Here is a 17,818-nt window from a genome sequence, read left to right on the forward strand (position 1 = left end):
GCTAACGAAATTCGCAGATGACTGCAAACTACAAGCCATAGTCAAGTCCTCAAATGATGTGGACATCCTACAGAAGGGCCTCGCTGAGACAGATGCCTGGTGTCAGAGCCATGGCCTCAAGCTCAATGCCAAAAAGTGCAGTGTCATCCCCTTTGGTAAAAACTCTGTACCCATGAACTACCACATAGGCAGCAATCTACTTAACACCGAATGCGTGATGAGACCTTGGGACCCAGGTGGACAGTAGTCTCTCCTTTGATAGTCACATCGCCGCAGTAGTCAGGAAGTCCTTCTACGTGGCACACCTCATCATAAAAGGGTTCTCATCCAGGAAAAAAGAGGTCATTGTTCCCCTCTACTCGACATTCATTAAACCCATTATAGAGTACAATGCCCCTTTTGGAATGTACCTCACAAGACATCTGCAGCAGCTGGAAAGGCCACAGAAGTACCTCACAAAGAGGATTACTGGCCTCAAACAAATGCCCTACACTGACCGCCTCAAAAAACTCCAGCTTTACTCCGTAGCATATCGCCTACTCCAAGGTGATCTCTGCCTAACTTATAAAGCTATGTCAAACCCAGAGCTGTTGGACATGCTACACCTGAAGAAATCCCAATCCCTCCGAGCTACACACTCTAGGGACCTAAACCTTGTCACCACAATAAACAGGACATGCTGGAGGGATAGATTCCTGTCCCAGAGACTTCCCATACTCTGGAACAGGCTACCCATCTATGTCAAGCAAAGTTCTTCATTAGCACTCTTCAAGAAAAATCTTGATGAGTGGATGGGAAGTAGGAAATACACCCCGGGGATCACTTCTGTGTCTCTGCTCGACAGTGGCACAGGAAAATAACTTTCTTGGGTGGCGTAAGCCAGAGAGCCTTGTTGGCTAGGCTTACATAGGCCCTTGGGTCAATAGGCCTAGTACCTACCTATGAACCTACAGAGTACTCTGTTAGAAGTATTGGATGCGCAAATAGGTGTAACTAAGGAAATGATTTTTGAGCTGGGATACAGGATCTTTATTGCCTAGACATAGTAAGGCCTTGTTAAGCTTAATTCTGGTGTCTGCCACAAAAAGCAGTTACTAGAAAATGGAAATCAAATTCTAAACCAACTGTATTTGAAGTAGTTAATATTGTAACAGAGAGAAAAGAAGTGGAAGTGGGATCTTTAGAAAAGGATAGGAACAAAGTAAATAGAAAAAATGGAAATCGTGAGAACAGTTCATGCAGAATATTGTTTTGGAGGAAGAGTGAGGTTTAAGAGAAGGCAGAAATCGAGCACTTTATGTAATGCTGGATTGATGATAATTCTATAAAAAATGTATGTAATGTATAATGTTTGTAAATGTGAACATGCAAACATTTTTTTTTTTATATATAAATGTATGTTTGCCTGTATCTTAAATGATAATTCAGTAAATATGTTAAAAAAATAGCTCTTCCTCTTAGACCTCAACCCCCTAGCCTGCTGGTGCAGAGGTGTTGTCATTTGCTGGGATACCAGGCATCCTCAGATCCCATTGTGATGGACCTGCTGCAAATCTGCAAACCAAATACTGTCAGCATTACCCCTTTTAGGGACCTAAATCTCATCTGTGCCATAAATAGGACGGTTCCCCTTTATAATCTCAAAATACTGAAATCTCGAATTTCAGTATCTCAAGACTATAAAGGCGAATGCTCAAAATCCCGAAACCCCAAAATCAAGAAATACAAAATCTCAAACATTAACATGCCATATACCACACAACACATACACCATCCTACCCCACACTACAACAAATCAAACAACAAAACATACACAAACACGGTAACGCACATCAGCACACCTAAACTACATAGAAGCAAAAATTCATAGAAAATTGACTTATTCAAATTCTTTTTTGCATTTTGCCAGTTCACATCCTATGGGAAATAAAAAGGCAGTGGTAAAAGGACAATTTGTCTGGGCCGCAAGAATGTTAACTCTCGATGTTGATTTTAGTAAGGAATGTCGGTTGCTTAAAAAGAGGTTCATCGAGAGAGGGTATCCATCAAGTATGTTGGAAGATATACATAATGAAGTGTGAATAAAAAGGGAGAATGGACATTTTAACCCCATTCTTAGTTACCATGGAGAGAACCATCAGATAAGGACTAAAGTGCAATATGACTGCTCAGTTGTATTTATAACAACATTTAGTATGCATTTTTATGAAGTAAAAGCTATCATGATAAAGAATTGGGCAGTCATTAATTATGATGTAAAAATCAGACAAAAGGTAGGGGAAGGATTAAAAATGGTAGCAAGAAGAGGCAAAAACCTTAAGAACTTAATAGAGCATTGTAAAAAAAACTACTAATAACTTGCACATGGTTATGAGTAGGTGTGGAATGTGTAACTACTGCAGTTTTATATCTCAAGCTCAATGTGTTGAGATCAAAAATAGAAAATATAGAATTACTGGAAAATTTAATTGTAATATAAAAATGGTAGTTTATGTTGCCATATGCAGTTATGTCCAGCATATTATATAGCAAATACAACTAGAAGTTTGAAAGAGAGAATATATGAGCATATTTATGCAGTCAGAAAAGGCATTTTAACAAATGCATTAGCAAAGCATATATATAAATTTAAAGATCATATGTTCAAGTTTTGTGCAATACAGCAGATTAAAGAACAGGATAGGGGCAGACCTTGGACTATTCAGCTGGAAAAGGCTGAACTGGTTTGGCAGATTCAACTACATTCATGTGTATGGCCAGGATTAAATTATTACTGCACTATTAGTACTATGCTTAAGTTAAAGGGATTGACTAGGAAGTAAGTAAAAAAGTAAGGACTTATTAATAATAATAATAATAATAAATGATAAAAAATAGAATATTATTCATAATATTTTCAGTTTAGGCATTAGTATGTTTATATTCATATATAGTCTTTTCAGGAGTATATAGCAATCACTATTTTATCAATTATGGGGTCTCATAGGAAATGCATTGCTAGTGTGATGGATGTAGTAAGTTTTTCATTTAATCTATGAATATTTGTGTGTGTGTGTGTGTGTGTGTGTGTGTGTGTGTGTGTGTGTGTGTGTGTGTGTGTATATATAAATATATATATATATATATATGGGTCCTATTTATTTTATGACAGTACGGTTCATCTAACCGCACTTTGTCGAAATTACTTTAGCGAAAGTGCATTTTGTCAAACATGCACTTTCGCTAAAGTAAACAAATAAAAAGGAAAACATGCAGTTTGCATGTTGCCTTAGTTGTATATCAACGTATACTGTTGATGTACAATTAAGGAGAGTTTCGTTGAGATCGTAGTATAGTGGGGGTAAGGGAATATTCCCTTTTCCCCACTGTAGTACGATCTCGGAGTGAGAATATTAAAGTAGGGGGTGTGGGGGGTGCAGGGGGTCTTGCCCTCCCCGCATAATACTGTTTAGTGTGTTGTTTTACTTTTTTACTTAGTTTTTTTTATTCTGTGAAAGTGCATTTTCGATGGAATGCACTTTCGCGGAAGTGAGTTTGAGGAGGTACCGTTTGATGGACCGTACTTTCGATTTAAAAACGTAGATCCATATATATATATATATATATATATATATATATATATATATATATATATAGACATTTTATATATAAAAAATTATTTATTGTCTGAAATGTAATTATTCATGGAGCATGTTGGCTTAGATGATTAGATATTGTACCAGTATTTTAGCAACAAGTTTTTATATGAGTCATATGTTTTTAAAAAAAAAAAAAACACTGAATATGTCACTTCCTGTTTGTAAAGGAAATGATGCCATTTTAAGTATACAAGAAGGAAGGTTTTAGTTTGTTGTCTGATGAAGTTTGCTATTTGAGACAAATGAAAAGCGCTTAACAGTAAATAAAGAAGCCGTTCTATATCCATCACCATTATTTATTTGGTTTTAGTTGTGTCAGAGACTACCCAGTCTCTAGAACAGGCCTCCCAGCCATGTGAAACAGAGTTTTTCCCTAACCCACTTCAAGTGTAACTTGGATCAGTGGATAGTGAATCAGAAATGTACCCATCTGGCACCTATGTCTCAGAGAGAGCCTGTAAACACTTGACCACCCAAGCACTAGTCTACATATACCCCTTAAAATAACCTTACAGTATCAAAACAAATCAGATAGGTATATTTGGGAAGCATGGATAGGCTTAAAATGCCCCTGTGGATTATTAGCCTAGTATATCTAAGAACCTATGAACTGGGGGATTGATGATGATCCCAAGTTGCTGAAGATTCGGCCAGGGGAGAAGAACTGGATTGAGTGCCTTTAGCATCTCTCTGTCTTAGGGAAATGGACTAGAATATTAGTGATCTCTGATGGTAGCCAGGAAAAGTAGCATTATACTGACTTATCTGTGGTAGAATAGAGAAATTGGAGACACCATGCATCCTACACTGTGCGGGAGAGGTAAAAACTAAGGCAAGAGGAAGGGCTGTGGCTTAAGTCACTCACTGAATGTGTAGTGAGGCAGACCTTCCTCCTCCACTGTCCTTAGGCTGATGTCACAGGCTGGCACAAGATGGGAGGTACTAAGATGGGAGATGAGCAGTTCAAATTCAGATGCACAACTAACCTGATGTTTGCAGTGAGACAGATAGTTGAGAAGAAGCTAGAGATGAGGAAGGAGTCCAACTAGGCATTCCTAGACTTGGAGAAAGCATATGACTAAGTCCCAAGGAAGCTGATTTGGGCAGTCCTGTGATGGATTCAGTGTCCCAGAAATATTGGTAGAATTAGTGCAAGTTATGTACAAGGACCTAATGACTCAAGTACAAACAGTGTTCGGTCTCACAAAGGAGTTCCCATTGGGAGTGTATGTGCATCAGGGTTCAAGCTCTGAGCCCACTGCTGTTCATACTGGTGATGGACTATATTAGCAAACAGGTCAGTGGGAAAAGATCAACAGAGTTGCTGTATGCAAACAATGTGGCATTACAAGCAGACTGAGCAAGAACTTCAGCAAAGGATAGGGGAATGGAATACCAAACTGAAGGCACATGGGATGAAATTGAGTACAGATAAGACAGTTGTAATGGCAACAAATGGGAGAAATCAGAAGAAAATGAGAATTGAAATATAAGGGAAAATAGTAAAACAGGTTATCAACTTTAAGTATCTGGAAGGGGTGGTTGACGAGAAGGAAGGAAGAATAGAATAAGGATGTCCAAGTCAGAGAGGCTGCAGCAAACTAACACAGTGTGTCAGGTATATTATATGACAAAAGAATGCCAAAGAAGCTGAAAAGTAAGGTATGCGAAACAGTGGTGTGACCTGCATTATAATATAATACAGGCACTTTGGCAGTAACTGCAGAACAGTTGAGGAAGCTAGAGGTGATGGAGATGAAATGTCTGAGATGGATGGTAGGATGCAGACTGTGGGACAAACAAAGAAATGAGGACGTAAGAGCAGAAGCCAAAGTAGACCTAATTATAGAAAATGTCAAAAAGAACAGACTATGGTGGTTCAGGCACATGTGCAGAAAAGCAGAAAGCAATCTGCTGAGGAAGATTTGGGACAGACAGGAAGAAGGCAAGGCAAAACAAGGACATCCAGCAAAGAGATAGATGGATTGTGTGAGAGAAGATATGCAACAGTTGGACATGAGTGTCGAAGAAGGCAGAGGAATGGCAGTGAATATAGAGGAAAATAGCGACAGTTGACATGACACCTTGACCCCATGTAGAAAATGGGAAAAAGGGGGTTGACGGTAATGATGATGATAGGCTGGCACAAGGAAATAATGACTGTGCCAGTAAGACCTTCTTTGGAAGGGAAGTGTCCCTGCCATCAGGTGCACATCAGGTGATCCATTATGCACAGCTCTTTATGTGGAGCAGCCAAGACATGTCAAGGATTGGGGGGAGGCTGAGCTGGTTGACAGTAACCACATCCTAGATGTGGTAACAGGATCTGTTGTGCATTGAGATATGAGTTTATGCATAATACATCAAGTATATTAAATGTAAAATAAAACTGTCTAGCTGACATTTATGACTTGAACTTTTAAGACTGTAAAGATGTTATGCACTCAAAGCAAAAAATGTATATGATAGCAGGATAAAGGTTGGTAAGACAAAAATAAGAATAAAGTAAATGAAGAAATACCAAACCAACAGGCTAAAATCCAGGAACTTTAATAGATGTATCCAGAAGAGTGGTAAGCACTTTCACGGTGACCATACCGCTTAATCAGACAACATTAACTAAGAAATACAAGTCTTTTATACAAAGTGTGACCAATAAAAAGCCCTTAATTATGATATCATCAAAAAGTTAAAAATTTAAAAAAAAACACATACTACAGAAAACAAGTTCATATATCATGAATAAAAGCAGTTATAAAATGTATGCAAACATATTGCACTTATAAAAATATATATGAAAATAAAACATATTAGACCACTCCGACCAGGTGGGGTTTTTTCACTGAAACCTTTCCTGAAAGGACGTAGACTTAGACATAAATAATATGTTTTATTTTCATATATATTTTTATAAATGCAATATGTTTGCATACATTTTATAACTGTTTTTATTCATGATATATGAACGTGTTTTCTATAGTATGTTTTTTTTAAAAATGTGTAACTTTTTGATGACATCATAATTAAGGGCTTTTTATTGGGCACACTTTGTATAAAAGACTTGTATTTCTTAGTTAATGTTGTCTGATTAAGCGGTATGGTCACTGTGAAAGCGCTTACCACTCTTTTGGATACATCTATTAAAGTTCATGGATTTTAGCCTGTTGGTTTGGTGTTTCTTCATATGTTATGCACTCACTTTGAGATAGCTTCGTCTGTGATTCTCAAATTAATTTTCCGAAGACCGTCTATACAGGTAGACTTAAAACCCTGTACTTGCAAAGCATATTATATTACATTTTACTAGGACTTGCTTCTAAATGATCAGTAAGCATTGTCTTTTGAATATGTATTGGAGGCTTCTTTGAACCATTCAGATCATCTGTCTTCCTCCTGGAGTCTCAGAATTGGGCCAAGTGCTGACTTCACATTCTGAATATATACTGGCAGCTCTGTTTCTACTAGGTATTATGATAGAGGTTGGTATTGATTTCTGGCACCTGTTTCAGAGATCTGCAGACATTTGAACTGCACACTTGTGGTTGCATCTTTAGACCCTGTAGATAATCTAGAAACAGCAGCTCTTCTAGTAGAATTGTCCTGTGATTTTCTCTGCCTTATCCTGCTTTTTTCTCCAGTGTTTTGTATTTTTCCATATGTAAGAATTCTAATGTAGGGAGCTTTTTGAAGGAAGACAGTTCACTAGATTTATGAATATGCATTCCAATAAGCAGGAGCCTGTCTAGAAGTGTACTTATTTCCAAAGTCTCTGTCCTTCATTTCTCACAGCCATGTTTCTGCCTGTTTGAGCACTGTAAGGTATGTAGAAATGTAAAGATCTGTAATTCTGAATCTTTTTACCATAGTTTTTTTTTTCTTCTTCTTCATCTTTACAGATGATTCTTGGTTTGAGTAAGGATAAGAACTAGGTAATGTCAGGGAGTATTTACCCTCTAACTCAGGCACAAGAATACTGATATGGGTAAGACAGGACATAGTCATATGATGTGCTAAGGTTTTTAAAAATGCCATCTAGAATGACACAGGAGGGCAAATATATATGTGAACTGCTACAGAGTTTCCTGTTAAAGAACTTCTTTAGATAAGTACTTGTATATCTGTATTTTATGCTATCTTACCCCTTGCAGCTGTAGCCATGAGTGAATGGAAGCACTGCAAAGACACGTGTTTAAGTAATCATTTTAAAGTATCTTGACAGTGAAGATGAGGGAGATCAAGTTTATTTTTCCATGAAAGTGTGCTGTGACCAAAAGTAAGAAGTTGCTTTAGTGCTGAAGACAAACTGTTGTTAGCAGTCAGAGAGGCCACACATGCTATTAGAACTTCTCTTTTACTTTGACTGCTGTGTTGTAGATGGAACTGCTGACTTAATTTAATTCTTCTACAGCTTTAATAAGAATATTTTTTTCCTCCCTTAGGTTTCAGAGCTCAAAGTCGGGGAAGATCTACCTTCACAAAGACATCAGACTGCTGTTTTCTCGAAAGTCAATCGAGATAGACACAGGAATCCCATATGAACTGAAGTCATTCACAGAGATACCCAAGAACCCCAAGTATTCCCCTCGACTTTAAAAAGGACTCTTGTAACATGTTACACAGTAGCAGACATGTGACATACCTCTTTGCCTCTAGCATGCAGTCCTGAATGGTAGGATCATCATTTCAGAGGAACGTGAGAAGACTGAAGTACTGCCCACTGTTAGGATACTTTGCCTAGTACCTGATCTCTGCGTTTCCAGCAGAGTTTAGAGTGCTATATTTTCTTCTCATTTGGTGTGAAACAAGAGGTTACATTTTGATGAGTCCAGCCAAAGGTCTTATTCTCTTACACATTGTTAATTATAATGGTGGTACCATCCTTCCAGAGAAAAGTGCACTTTTGGTTGTAGTTTCTGCAGTTGTAATGAGATTTTTTTGTGTGTGTTGCTGTTGCTTTATAACAGGCAGCTCAGTTTGATTTTAAAGAAAACTTTTTTTGCAATATAATTAGTCCATAAAGGAGGGGACATTACTTTTTAGAGAGGAGTTGAGGCAGGTTTCCTCAGAATGGGAAGATGATTAGAAGAAAGTACCTAACCCATCTGATTTGGCCTATTTCCTGTCACTTCTTAAGACTCAGGAAGCATCGCATTTTATAGCACTGATAGGCAGTCATTTATCAGACTATTTTGTGGTTATTTTTATTGCCCTGTAAGAGGAGGGATTATTGCATTGGCAGATATTTCTACCTGCCATTTGAAATAAAAACTGTTAAAAAGATGGCTTTACAGATATTGTTAATGTAGTCTGTGACTGAAATGTGTGTTCATTGCAAACCCAGTTTTTGCTCATTGGTAATCTTCTCACTGTGTAAGCTAGCAAAACAAATTTAAGGAAAGTATCCTTTGCCCCATGAAAATGTTAAAGCATTTAGCTAATAGGGCAATGCCATTTAAAACATTTGTAAACATTCTTATCTAATTGATTTTTGCCTGGTGCCTTTCCTATAGGTATATTGTGACAGTTTATAGCTGGCACATACTTGTGCTGAGTAGTCCATTAGCATTTGGAGTGAAATTTAAAGGCATACGTTCCTCACCTTGTCAATCAGTCAGTGTTTTTTTTCCTCACACAGTCTACCGACCATACGAAGCTACAGGCTTTGTTCTTTGATGTTACGTACCATTCCTCATGTCAGTATTGTCTTCATGTGTTAGTCTGTGGTGGGACCAAGGGAGTGACTGCATTTTCCCCAGGATGCCCTACAGTTTTGAAAAGGGAAGACTGTGTGCATATGCAACTAAGTTGTGCACTGTAATTATTTGTTTTTAATTTTTCTCACATAATTGACTAATTCTGTTTCTTTGAATATTGGAATATTATGCAGTTCACCACAATTTCCCCTCAGCATTTCTGCTTGTCGACCATTCGTAGCTTACCCTCAGTCTGCCTGAGGAGTTGGCCTTCCTTCGTCAAGCAGTGCAGCCGTAATGGCAGCAAGAAAGGCTTTTGTGTAACTCTCACAGCATTTTATCCTTAGTCTGACCCTGGACCTAGACTTTTTCCAAGCACTGTGGCCTTAGTGTCAGTGAAGAGGTTTTGTGTAGCTTGCACCATCATAGATTAGTAATTCTGAGAACTGCAGTGGTCTGTGTGGTTGGTGTAGCTTTTATTGAGACTGATTATGGTAACTTCTGTTTATTTTTGTTTCACTGCTTTAGAAGAAGGAATATGCAGTCCACTGAATATCATCAGTGAAGTATCCCTGTTCCATTGGCTCACCATTCTTTTGAAGCAAAACTTCCCTCCATTTGTTTAGTCTTTACATTTTAGGCAGGTTCTTTTGCAAATTAGGTCTTTTTCTAAGCTGAAACTGCAAGTATAACAAACAAAAATGTAGTCACTGTGACAGCTGAGAGCTGACCAACCTCAAGCCATCAGTGTGCAGGAAAAACAGATCTCTCCCTAAGGAGTATGTCACAGTAACATTTTCAGCTGTGCTTGTGCACTTTGTACCTTAATGGTGTGCATTTCATTCCATAGAGTATGTCTGCCAGAGTTGTCAGCCATTTTCTGTTGTAGTGGTGAAGATTCACCTCCATCTTCCAGGAAAGAAGTGTATGCTAGTAATATTTATTTCTGTTTTCCATCCATCTCCTGTTTCTGTCACATAACTGTTTTTGTTTTAATTCTCATCTCAGAGGGATTTAATCCCAGGCTTTATCCCTGTCTTTCTGTTGGTGAACCATTTGTGCTTGCCTGTACTGGCAGTACATCCCAGCAGCTGTGTGACCAGGTGTGTTGCAATTTAAGATTAAATGTGGCATTAGCAAATTGCCTTCAGATATTGCATCAGTCCATTTTCATTGTTTGTTTGGCAAAATGTTTTAAAAGTGTCATCCAGTAATTCCTATCTGTAAATGTGTTGTGCATCATTTAACATGTTTCTTACCATACTTTGATATGAAGATGTGCCTCAAAAATCCTTCTGTTCCTTAGAACTGCACTGAAAGACTGGTCCAGTTTGTAGTGAGACATTAATATATGTTTTCTGCCTTAATATTTGGCATATAAATTGGGTTGTCTTGATCCACCACTCCATCCTTTGGAGGAAAGAGGAGGAAGACACGTAATTGCACTAAGTAGTGGGGCAGCAGCTCTGTTCCAAAACAAGTTTAATGTTGCAAGTGACCATCGCAAGAAAATATTCCCAACTTTCCTGCCACTGAAGGAACACTAGATGTGTGACTATAGAAGGTGGCATTTAGACAAAAATAGTGTGCCAGCATTATTAATGGGTATTGAAGTGAGCAGAGGCAGAAATGCAAGCTTCTTGCAGCCATGGGTGCTCAGTACAGGGCTGCCAAAGCATTATTATTCTGTACCTCACCATTGTCCTAGTACAGACAGACTGATAGACATAATGACGTTGATTTTGTTTTTTGTCTCCCATTGTTTATTTCTTGATTGTGTGTGTTACATGGGGATGACCAACAAAATTATAGCATTTCTGCATAGGGATGCTGCTTCCTGTGCTGTATAGTCAGATGGGGATGTCTGGGCTGAGACTGTAATTGGTCCACTGGGATCAGTGCCCTATCCCAGTTGCAAACTGTGTAGATAAATAAATACAATAACTTTAAAGGGTGAGAGATCCAGTACATTTTACAAAGTTATGCATCAGGTAAGCGGTGCTAACTATGGACCTGAAGAAGAACATCCTGGCTTCTGTTTTCAGTGTTGTGTTAGATGACAGTGCCTCCTGGCCATGTACGGTAATGAATGTTAGCAAAGGACTGTATCCCAGTTTATGTAATGTGCTTCTGAGGCATCCTAGACAATAAAAGGTATGACTGTTGCTATGCAACTTGCATAATAGTGTGGCAGTGAACTCAAGAAACTATTTAGTTGTCTAGGTACAATTTTTTTATGTGAAGAGTGACATTATTGTAACACAAACAAAGCACAGCCTTTTCTGAAGACATATGTACACTTCTTTTAAATATAACAATATGTGTATGGATGTATGTGTGCTTACAGTGTTTATTTGATCCACTGCATCTGACTAAAATTGGTTACACAGGAAATGTAATCTCCATTCTATGATTAGATTCAGACTGTTAATTACAGAAGCACTGACTGAAGTGTGTATGTGTGTTCTTCATTTTTGGAGTGAACGGGAAAACCGATGTACAAAGTACCAGTGTACACATGGTTGAGAACAAAATGCTGAAACCTAGTCTGTGTGTCTTCCGTTGGTCTTCATGGCTTTTCACCAAAAGCTGTGTGTTTCTCCTGTTTCCCAAGGAGATGTGGATAGGTGATCTGACCTTTAGGTATGTATATTTGTGTCCTGTGATGGGATGGAATCCAAACTTACCAGGACTGGTTCCTGCATTATGTTCATTGCTTGCCCGAATTTGATATATCAGGTATTAAAATGGATAAATGTTGACTTTTTTGTGTTGTAATTGATATTAAATAAGTAGGTATGTGTCAAGAGGAGCAGTACACTTCTCATCCCCCACCTTTAAAAAATGGTTGTCAGCATTTGATTTCCAACACTTTGTAGTGACAGTGGTCCACTCATACCTTTTCATATGGAGCTCACCTGCTGTATTAGCATGTTGTTCATTAGTCTTACAGTCTCATAGGTAAGTTCTAGTTAATGGTGGAACTCTTGGTTAGTTGTTCACTTTATTGAGTACTTCCATACTTTATTTTGTTACCACCTTCACTAAGGTGATGTCAGAGGAGAAACAGTATGCCTTTTATAAGTCTGAATAGCTAACAGCTCATAGTCAGGATATTTTATCTGAAATTTGAGTCTGCCTGGCTTCACTGTGTGCTTCCATTAGTAAAGGAAGAGAACATGCAAGAGGGAGGGTGGCAATAAGGAAACATTTGCAATCAGTACCTGAAATGACTCAGCTTTAATACTAGAAGTTTGTTTCAGCAGTATACCCCAAGTTGTGCCTGCTTGCCTGCCTTATTTTGAGTGTTAGTAGTGTGTGTGTGTGTGTGTGTGTGTGTGTGTGTGTGTGTGTGTGTGTGTGTGTGTGTGTGTGTGTGTGTGTGTGTGTGACAGAGAAAATAAGCATGAGAATGACTGTCAGATACGGGAGAAGTTGGTAATGGTATATAACTTTAAGCATCATTTGATGCTTGCATTAGATAGCACTAGTTTATTTTAGTCTTCCTAGCTGAGCTAAGGGAATTGATCAAACCCCTACTCTTCCCAGGTAGCAAACACAAATTAAGCTTTTGCCTTATTAGTCCATACAAATTACTTGAGTTCCTGAGAGAGTATGGAGCTCATAAATATGGGTTCAGATTTCACAACTTGTTCTTCAGCCCTAAGCTTTTTAATCCATTATTACAAATCCCAGATTTTACAGTCCATTATTAAAGATTTTGTTTGCTGTATTGAGGTCCCCATGTATTTTTTGCTGCTGGAACAGAGGTGATTTCTGTTACTAGCTCTGCTTTTTAGATGTTTTTCTGTATATTGGGAGGTTTATTAGTATTCATTTTGGGAGACTTCTTTTAGTTGCAGTTTTTTGTATTTTCCCCTAGCCAGCTTCTAGTTCACAAAAGGGTGTTATAATAGCACACACACATTTTATCCAAATGCAGTTTATTGGAGGGTAATGCCACTGTATCCACATTTATTTATTTATTTATGCTTTTTTGTCTTTAGTGATGATCTATTGTGCTGTTTAGTTTTTTTTTTGCAGAGCTTAATATCAGGATTTGGTCTGTTCCAGTCACTCATTCTGCATGCCATTTGCTATCACCAGCTGATCTGTTTAATATTATGGTGGTGGTTAACATGGTAACAAAATCACAACATTACTTAAATTTGCTCCACAAAGGGGGCAGAAAATAGGCTGCTTTTCTGTTATTATCATAAATAAAGTTCATGTTGTTTAAAGATCTTTTTATTTGTTGTGCTTAGGATGTTTGACAAGTATTAACTAAGTATAAAAAGCAACCTCATTACTTGAATATGTTTGTCTGCCCTTAGTAAGTAGTTAGGTACATTTATTTATTTTTAAAGGTTTATCTTTACTGTTTCAGTTTGTATACTGCTGTTTAACTGATTCTGTGATTTTGACAGTCCACCTGCAGAATGTGTACTGAATAGTGATGACACTTTAATCTGGGAAGTAAGATCATCTAGACATTAATTTTGTGTTTCCTTAAATAATAATAAAAAAAATTACAATTGAATGAATTCATCATTCTTACTGAAAACAGAGGACTAACATTTCATTAAAACAAAATAACCAGATTATTTGCATTCTTTTTAGTAAAAGGAAAATATGCCTAGGCTGTTATTTGGCTGCTTTGCTACTTTTGAGGAATGAGGAAACCTGTATCCTGTTCCTGCTGTTGACTTGAAATTAATAGTAAAGCAGACTAACCCCAAGGGGCCAAATATGTTTGTGCCATAACATAACTGTATGACTTCTACAGGACATCATCTCCAAAGTGGGGCCTATCTATGGTTTTGTGGATGGTCTCTTCATCAGTACTAGTGCCTTGACATTTTATTGTCCCGCATCACAAAGCTTATAAGAAGATATGGAGGTAGCTAATAAACCCTGCAGTAAGGATAGATATTATGATGTACTACATCTAATGGTGCAGAATTTGAGTAGCTTCTGCTTTGTAATCTTTTAGCGCCTCCTCTTGACCAGCTTTGACTAGGTTGTAGCTTTTCTCTGAGAATACTGAATGTTGCAGTAAAGCAGAGACAAAAACAAATAGGATCATGTGCAGTATGAAAGCAAATAAAGATGACCTGAAAGCCAATAAAGATGACCCTAGGTAAAATAAGATAATGTGTCACAGAATGAAATTAATGAGTACTTGTTGAATCTTTCCAGCTTCATTCATCTATTACCAGTTACGAAGCTCAGTGGGTATCATTCATGTTCGCGTTTTGGTTTTATTTTTCTACAGTGTTGTGTGGCAATATTTCATTCAGTGTGGTGACAAGCCCCTGTACTGCATATAAATACAGAATACATTCAGCAGCAGAGAGATTATATGCAGAGATAATGTATTAAAACAGCCTTGCAGCTCAAACAATTTCAGTATTTATTATGCAGTACCTGTACTTTTTGAAGAGTATGTCTAATACATCCCATTAAATAATTTTGGGCTTCCCGCTGAACTTGGACTGTCATGTTCCTAAAAGGGTGTCAAGACATTCCATTCTTTAAAACGTAAGTACATTAACATAACAACAGCATTTTTGTCCCTTAATAGGCCATATTTTTGATCATTTTGCTGAGGTATTTCTTTCATAATGAGGCTTGTCATGCAAGTCACAAATAAGAATCATGAGTGAAGCTGGGTAGAAGAACCGTATCATTAGGTGATGAATGCTAAGGGACACAGCCTACTTTCTTTTAGGTTTTATTAGCAATAAAGAGTGCATGTCTGTAAGATATGTATAGCTTGGAATAATACTACTGAAATTGCTGCTATCCCATGTTGTTTTTTTCTACTTTTATTAAGTGTCCCTCTTTGAAGTTGGTTCCTTCTTACCCTTCTTCTGTTCTATAATTTGCATTGTGACATCACCAGCCTTGCTTTCCCACACACAACTGCATTTGCATTGTCAGTTTGGCTTTCTGATTCCTGTATATGTGATACAAAACTGATCTAGATGAACATAACAAATTTGTTGTAACTTGACTGAACATGTTTAGTTTTGACCTAGAGCCTTGCATTTTCCCAGCATTTCAATTTTATTTTCAGATTTGTTAGCTTATGTTTCCTATTCATATCATTGGTAATCCAGTTTGGAATTTTTGCACTAGAATCAAGGATTGAGTTTTGCAACAGGTCTGTTTTTTTTGTTTATTCCCTGCTGCCTTCCAGATATCATCCCTCTCACAGGCAGTTAGGCCATTTGTTTCTCCTTTCTTCCCTCCCATGCAGCCAGCCATCATCTTATCCTGGTTCCCCCATCCTATGGCCCTGATCTTTCTCCCAGATGTGCCAGTGAGGATCATTAGGGTGTCACAGAACCACACAACATCCTTGCAGCTATGGGGAATCGTAGTGATCTACCCTCATTTCCCTACTCCCCTCTACTCGTTTGTTATATCTGAGGCTACTCCCTCAGATATAACTTTTAGACGATTGCCTCCTCACTGGGATGGGCACTCCCAACTCTCCCCGCCCACTCCTTGAACACCTGAGCCATTAATAAAATCTAAGTTACCTGGACAGTAGTTAGGGCTTTATCCCCCTACTCCATGGTGTTGACTGTTCATCCTTTCTTCTTCTTTTTTTTTTCTTTTTCTTCTTCCTTTCTTCTTGAGGGAAAGTGCCAGCAATGGGAGACCATCATCCTTTTAGTCATGAAGGGCTTTCTGATGATGCAGAACTCCCGATGTCCAGTGGCTGACATGTGCACTCACTTAATCAAGGGCCCTGCAGTGTCTTCTGCCTAGTCAGAGGATGTACATGTTTCCCTACATGCCCTCCCAAGGGGACTAGAACATTATGCAGCTTGGCAGGCGCCAAGCAAACATCCATGATCAAAATGCCATATGTCTTTCTTGTGTCTGTCTGCACGATGTGGTGTTGCAGCATACCAGACTGTTTCCTTCCACCCAGAGATGGGAGAGTTGATGTGTACTACTCATTTTCACCTCTACCCTACTCCTGTAGTATCCAAGCTGCCATCTGAACTCTGGTCATCTGGTTTGCAGTCAGGCACCATCCCTCTGCACGAGGTCTACTTTTTTATAGCTCTAGAGGATCAGTCTTTGAATTCCTGAGAGATATTCAGTTTGCTCCCTTAATTTCAGATCCCTGCTGATTTTCTGACAGTGACTGCTATTCAGAGATCATGCTTCTGATCCCTCACATGAATGCAGAGTACTTGACATGTTTGATAGCCATCCTGTAGAGGAAAGCTTTCTTTGCCATTCGGAGAGGAAAGAAATGCTTTGTTAATGTTAAAACTTTCTCTGCACCTTTGTAGTGTTCACCAGCTCCCCCTCTGAGAGGCATTTCACTGGAGTCAGACCTGTGGTAGCACTCAATCTGTGCTGGTCACATGTGCCAAAATAAGAATGTTTTAATATATTGTGTTTAATGACAGAACTGTTCTCTGTGATACAAGATGATGAATGACATTAGAGAATGTTAAGAAAGATGGAGAAATGTAAATAGAAGAAGCAAACATTGACTTTTCATGTTGTTAGAATGTTTCAAACATTTCAGATATTCTGTTTGTATGTAGGTGCATTCCTGAGTTTGAGTCAGAATAATAAATAATAGAAAGGTAATCTTTAGTTTGCATTTATGTAATGAACTTGGTATTTGGAATGTGCGTTAAATTCAGAAACCAAGAAGGGAACTCTGTTATGTTTGACATTCTTCCTGTTGTACAGAATCATAATGGCAGATGTAGAAACGTGAAACTCAGTAAAGTTTGTACCTTTTTAAAGTGAGTAAAAATGTTTGCCTCAAAACTAGTTTGTATTTTGAGTTTTTCTTTTTGTCTCAAGTGTAAATATTTTCTTCTATCATAGTTGTTTGTAGTCATGATGTAATGCATTACATAAAGTTCATGGAATGTTTAGTTTTATATTTTATACATCTTGGAAAAGCTATAAGTAAGAAAGAAAGATAAGACCTGTTTCACATTTGAGTAAGAAATAGTTTGAGCAAAATTATTAGATATTGTGTGTAAAGTTGACATAGTATTTTTATCATCTGCTTCTACTGGCATTAATTCGGGTGGTTTTAATATGCTCTAGTTCAGAACATCTTTGCTAATATGAGTAAATGACCTGATACTTGGACCCTTTTCAGCCATGACTTGGGCCCCAAGGACAAGGGTAAGAGTGACGTATAAAATTACAATTTGGTGTAGCCAGTGTACTAGCATATTCTTGGGAGGTGAGAGGCAACTGGATATCTGAAGAATACTCAGAGGCACTGAGAGAACATCCAAAGCTCCACATAGGCAGTGATCTGAGGGCAGAACTGAAACTAGAATTGTGAGTTAGAGCTGTTACCTTTAAGCCACTGTGCTGCTCATTTAACATATAATGTAGCATATTTTTTCTCTCTCTCTCTCTCTGTGTATATATGGATCCCCTTCACATGGTTGACTTATATATGGATCCCCTTCACATGGTTGACTT

The 17,818-nt window shown here is 38.0% G+C and overlaps 1 protein-coding gene across 1 annotated transcript in view; it reads left to right on the plus strand.

The window, feature by feature from the left end:
- Positions 1-17,140, plus strand: part of FAM214B (family with sequence similarity 214 member B) — a 2,663,862-nt gene extending 2,646,722 nt beyond the window's left edge. Inside the window, exon 16 of the mRNA XM_044077337.1 lies at positions 8,078-17,140. Coding sequence (XP_043933272.1) covers positions 8,078-8,231 — 154 coding nt within the window. The 3' untranslated portion in view covers positions 8,232-17,140. The remainder of the gene's footprint in view (positions 1-8,077) is intronic.
- The last annotated feature ends 678 nt before the right edge of the window (positions 17,141-17,818 follow it).

This window comes from Protopterus annectens, chromosome 1.part1, assembly GCF_019279795.1.
Source record: "Protopterus annectens isolate FY-2018-M chromosome 1.part1, PAN1.0, whole genome shotgun sequence".
NCBI lineage: Eukaryota > Metazoa > Chordata > Ceratodontiformes > Protopteridae > Protopterus > Protopterus annectens.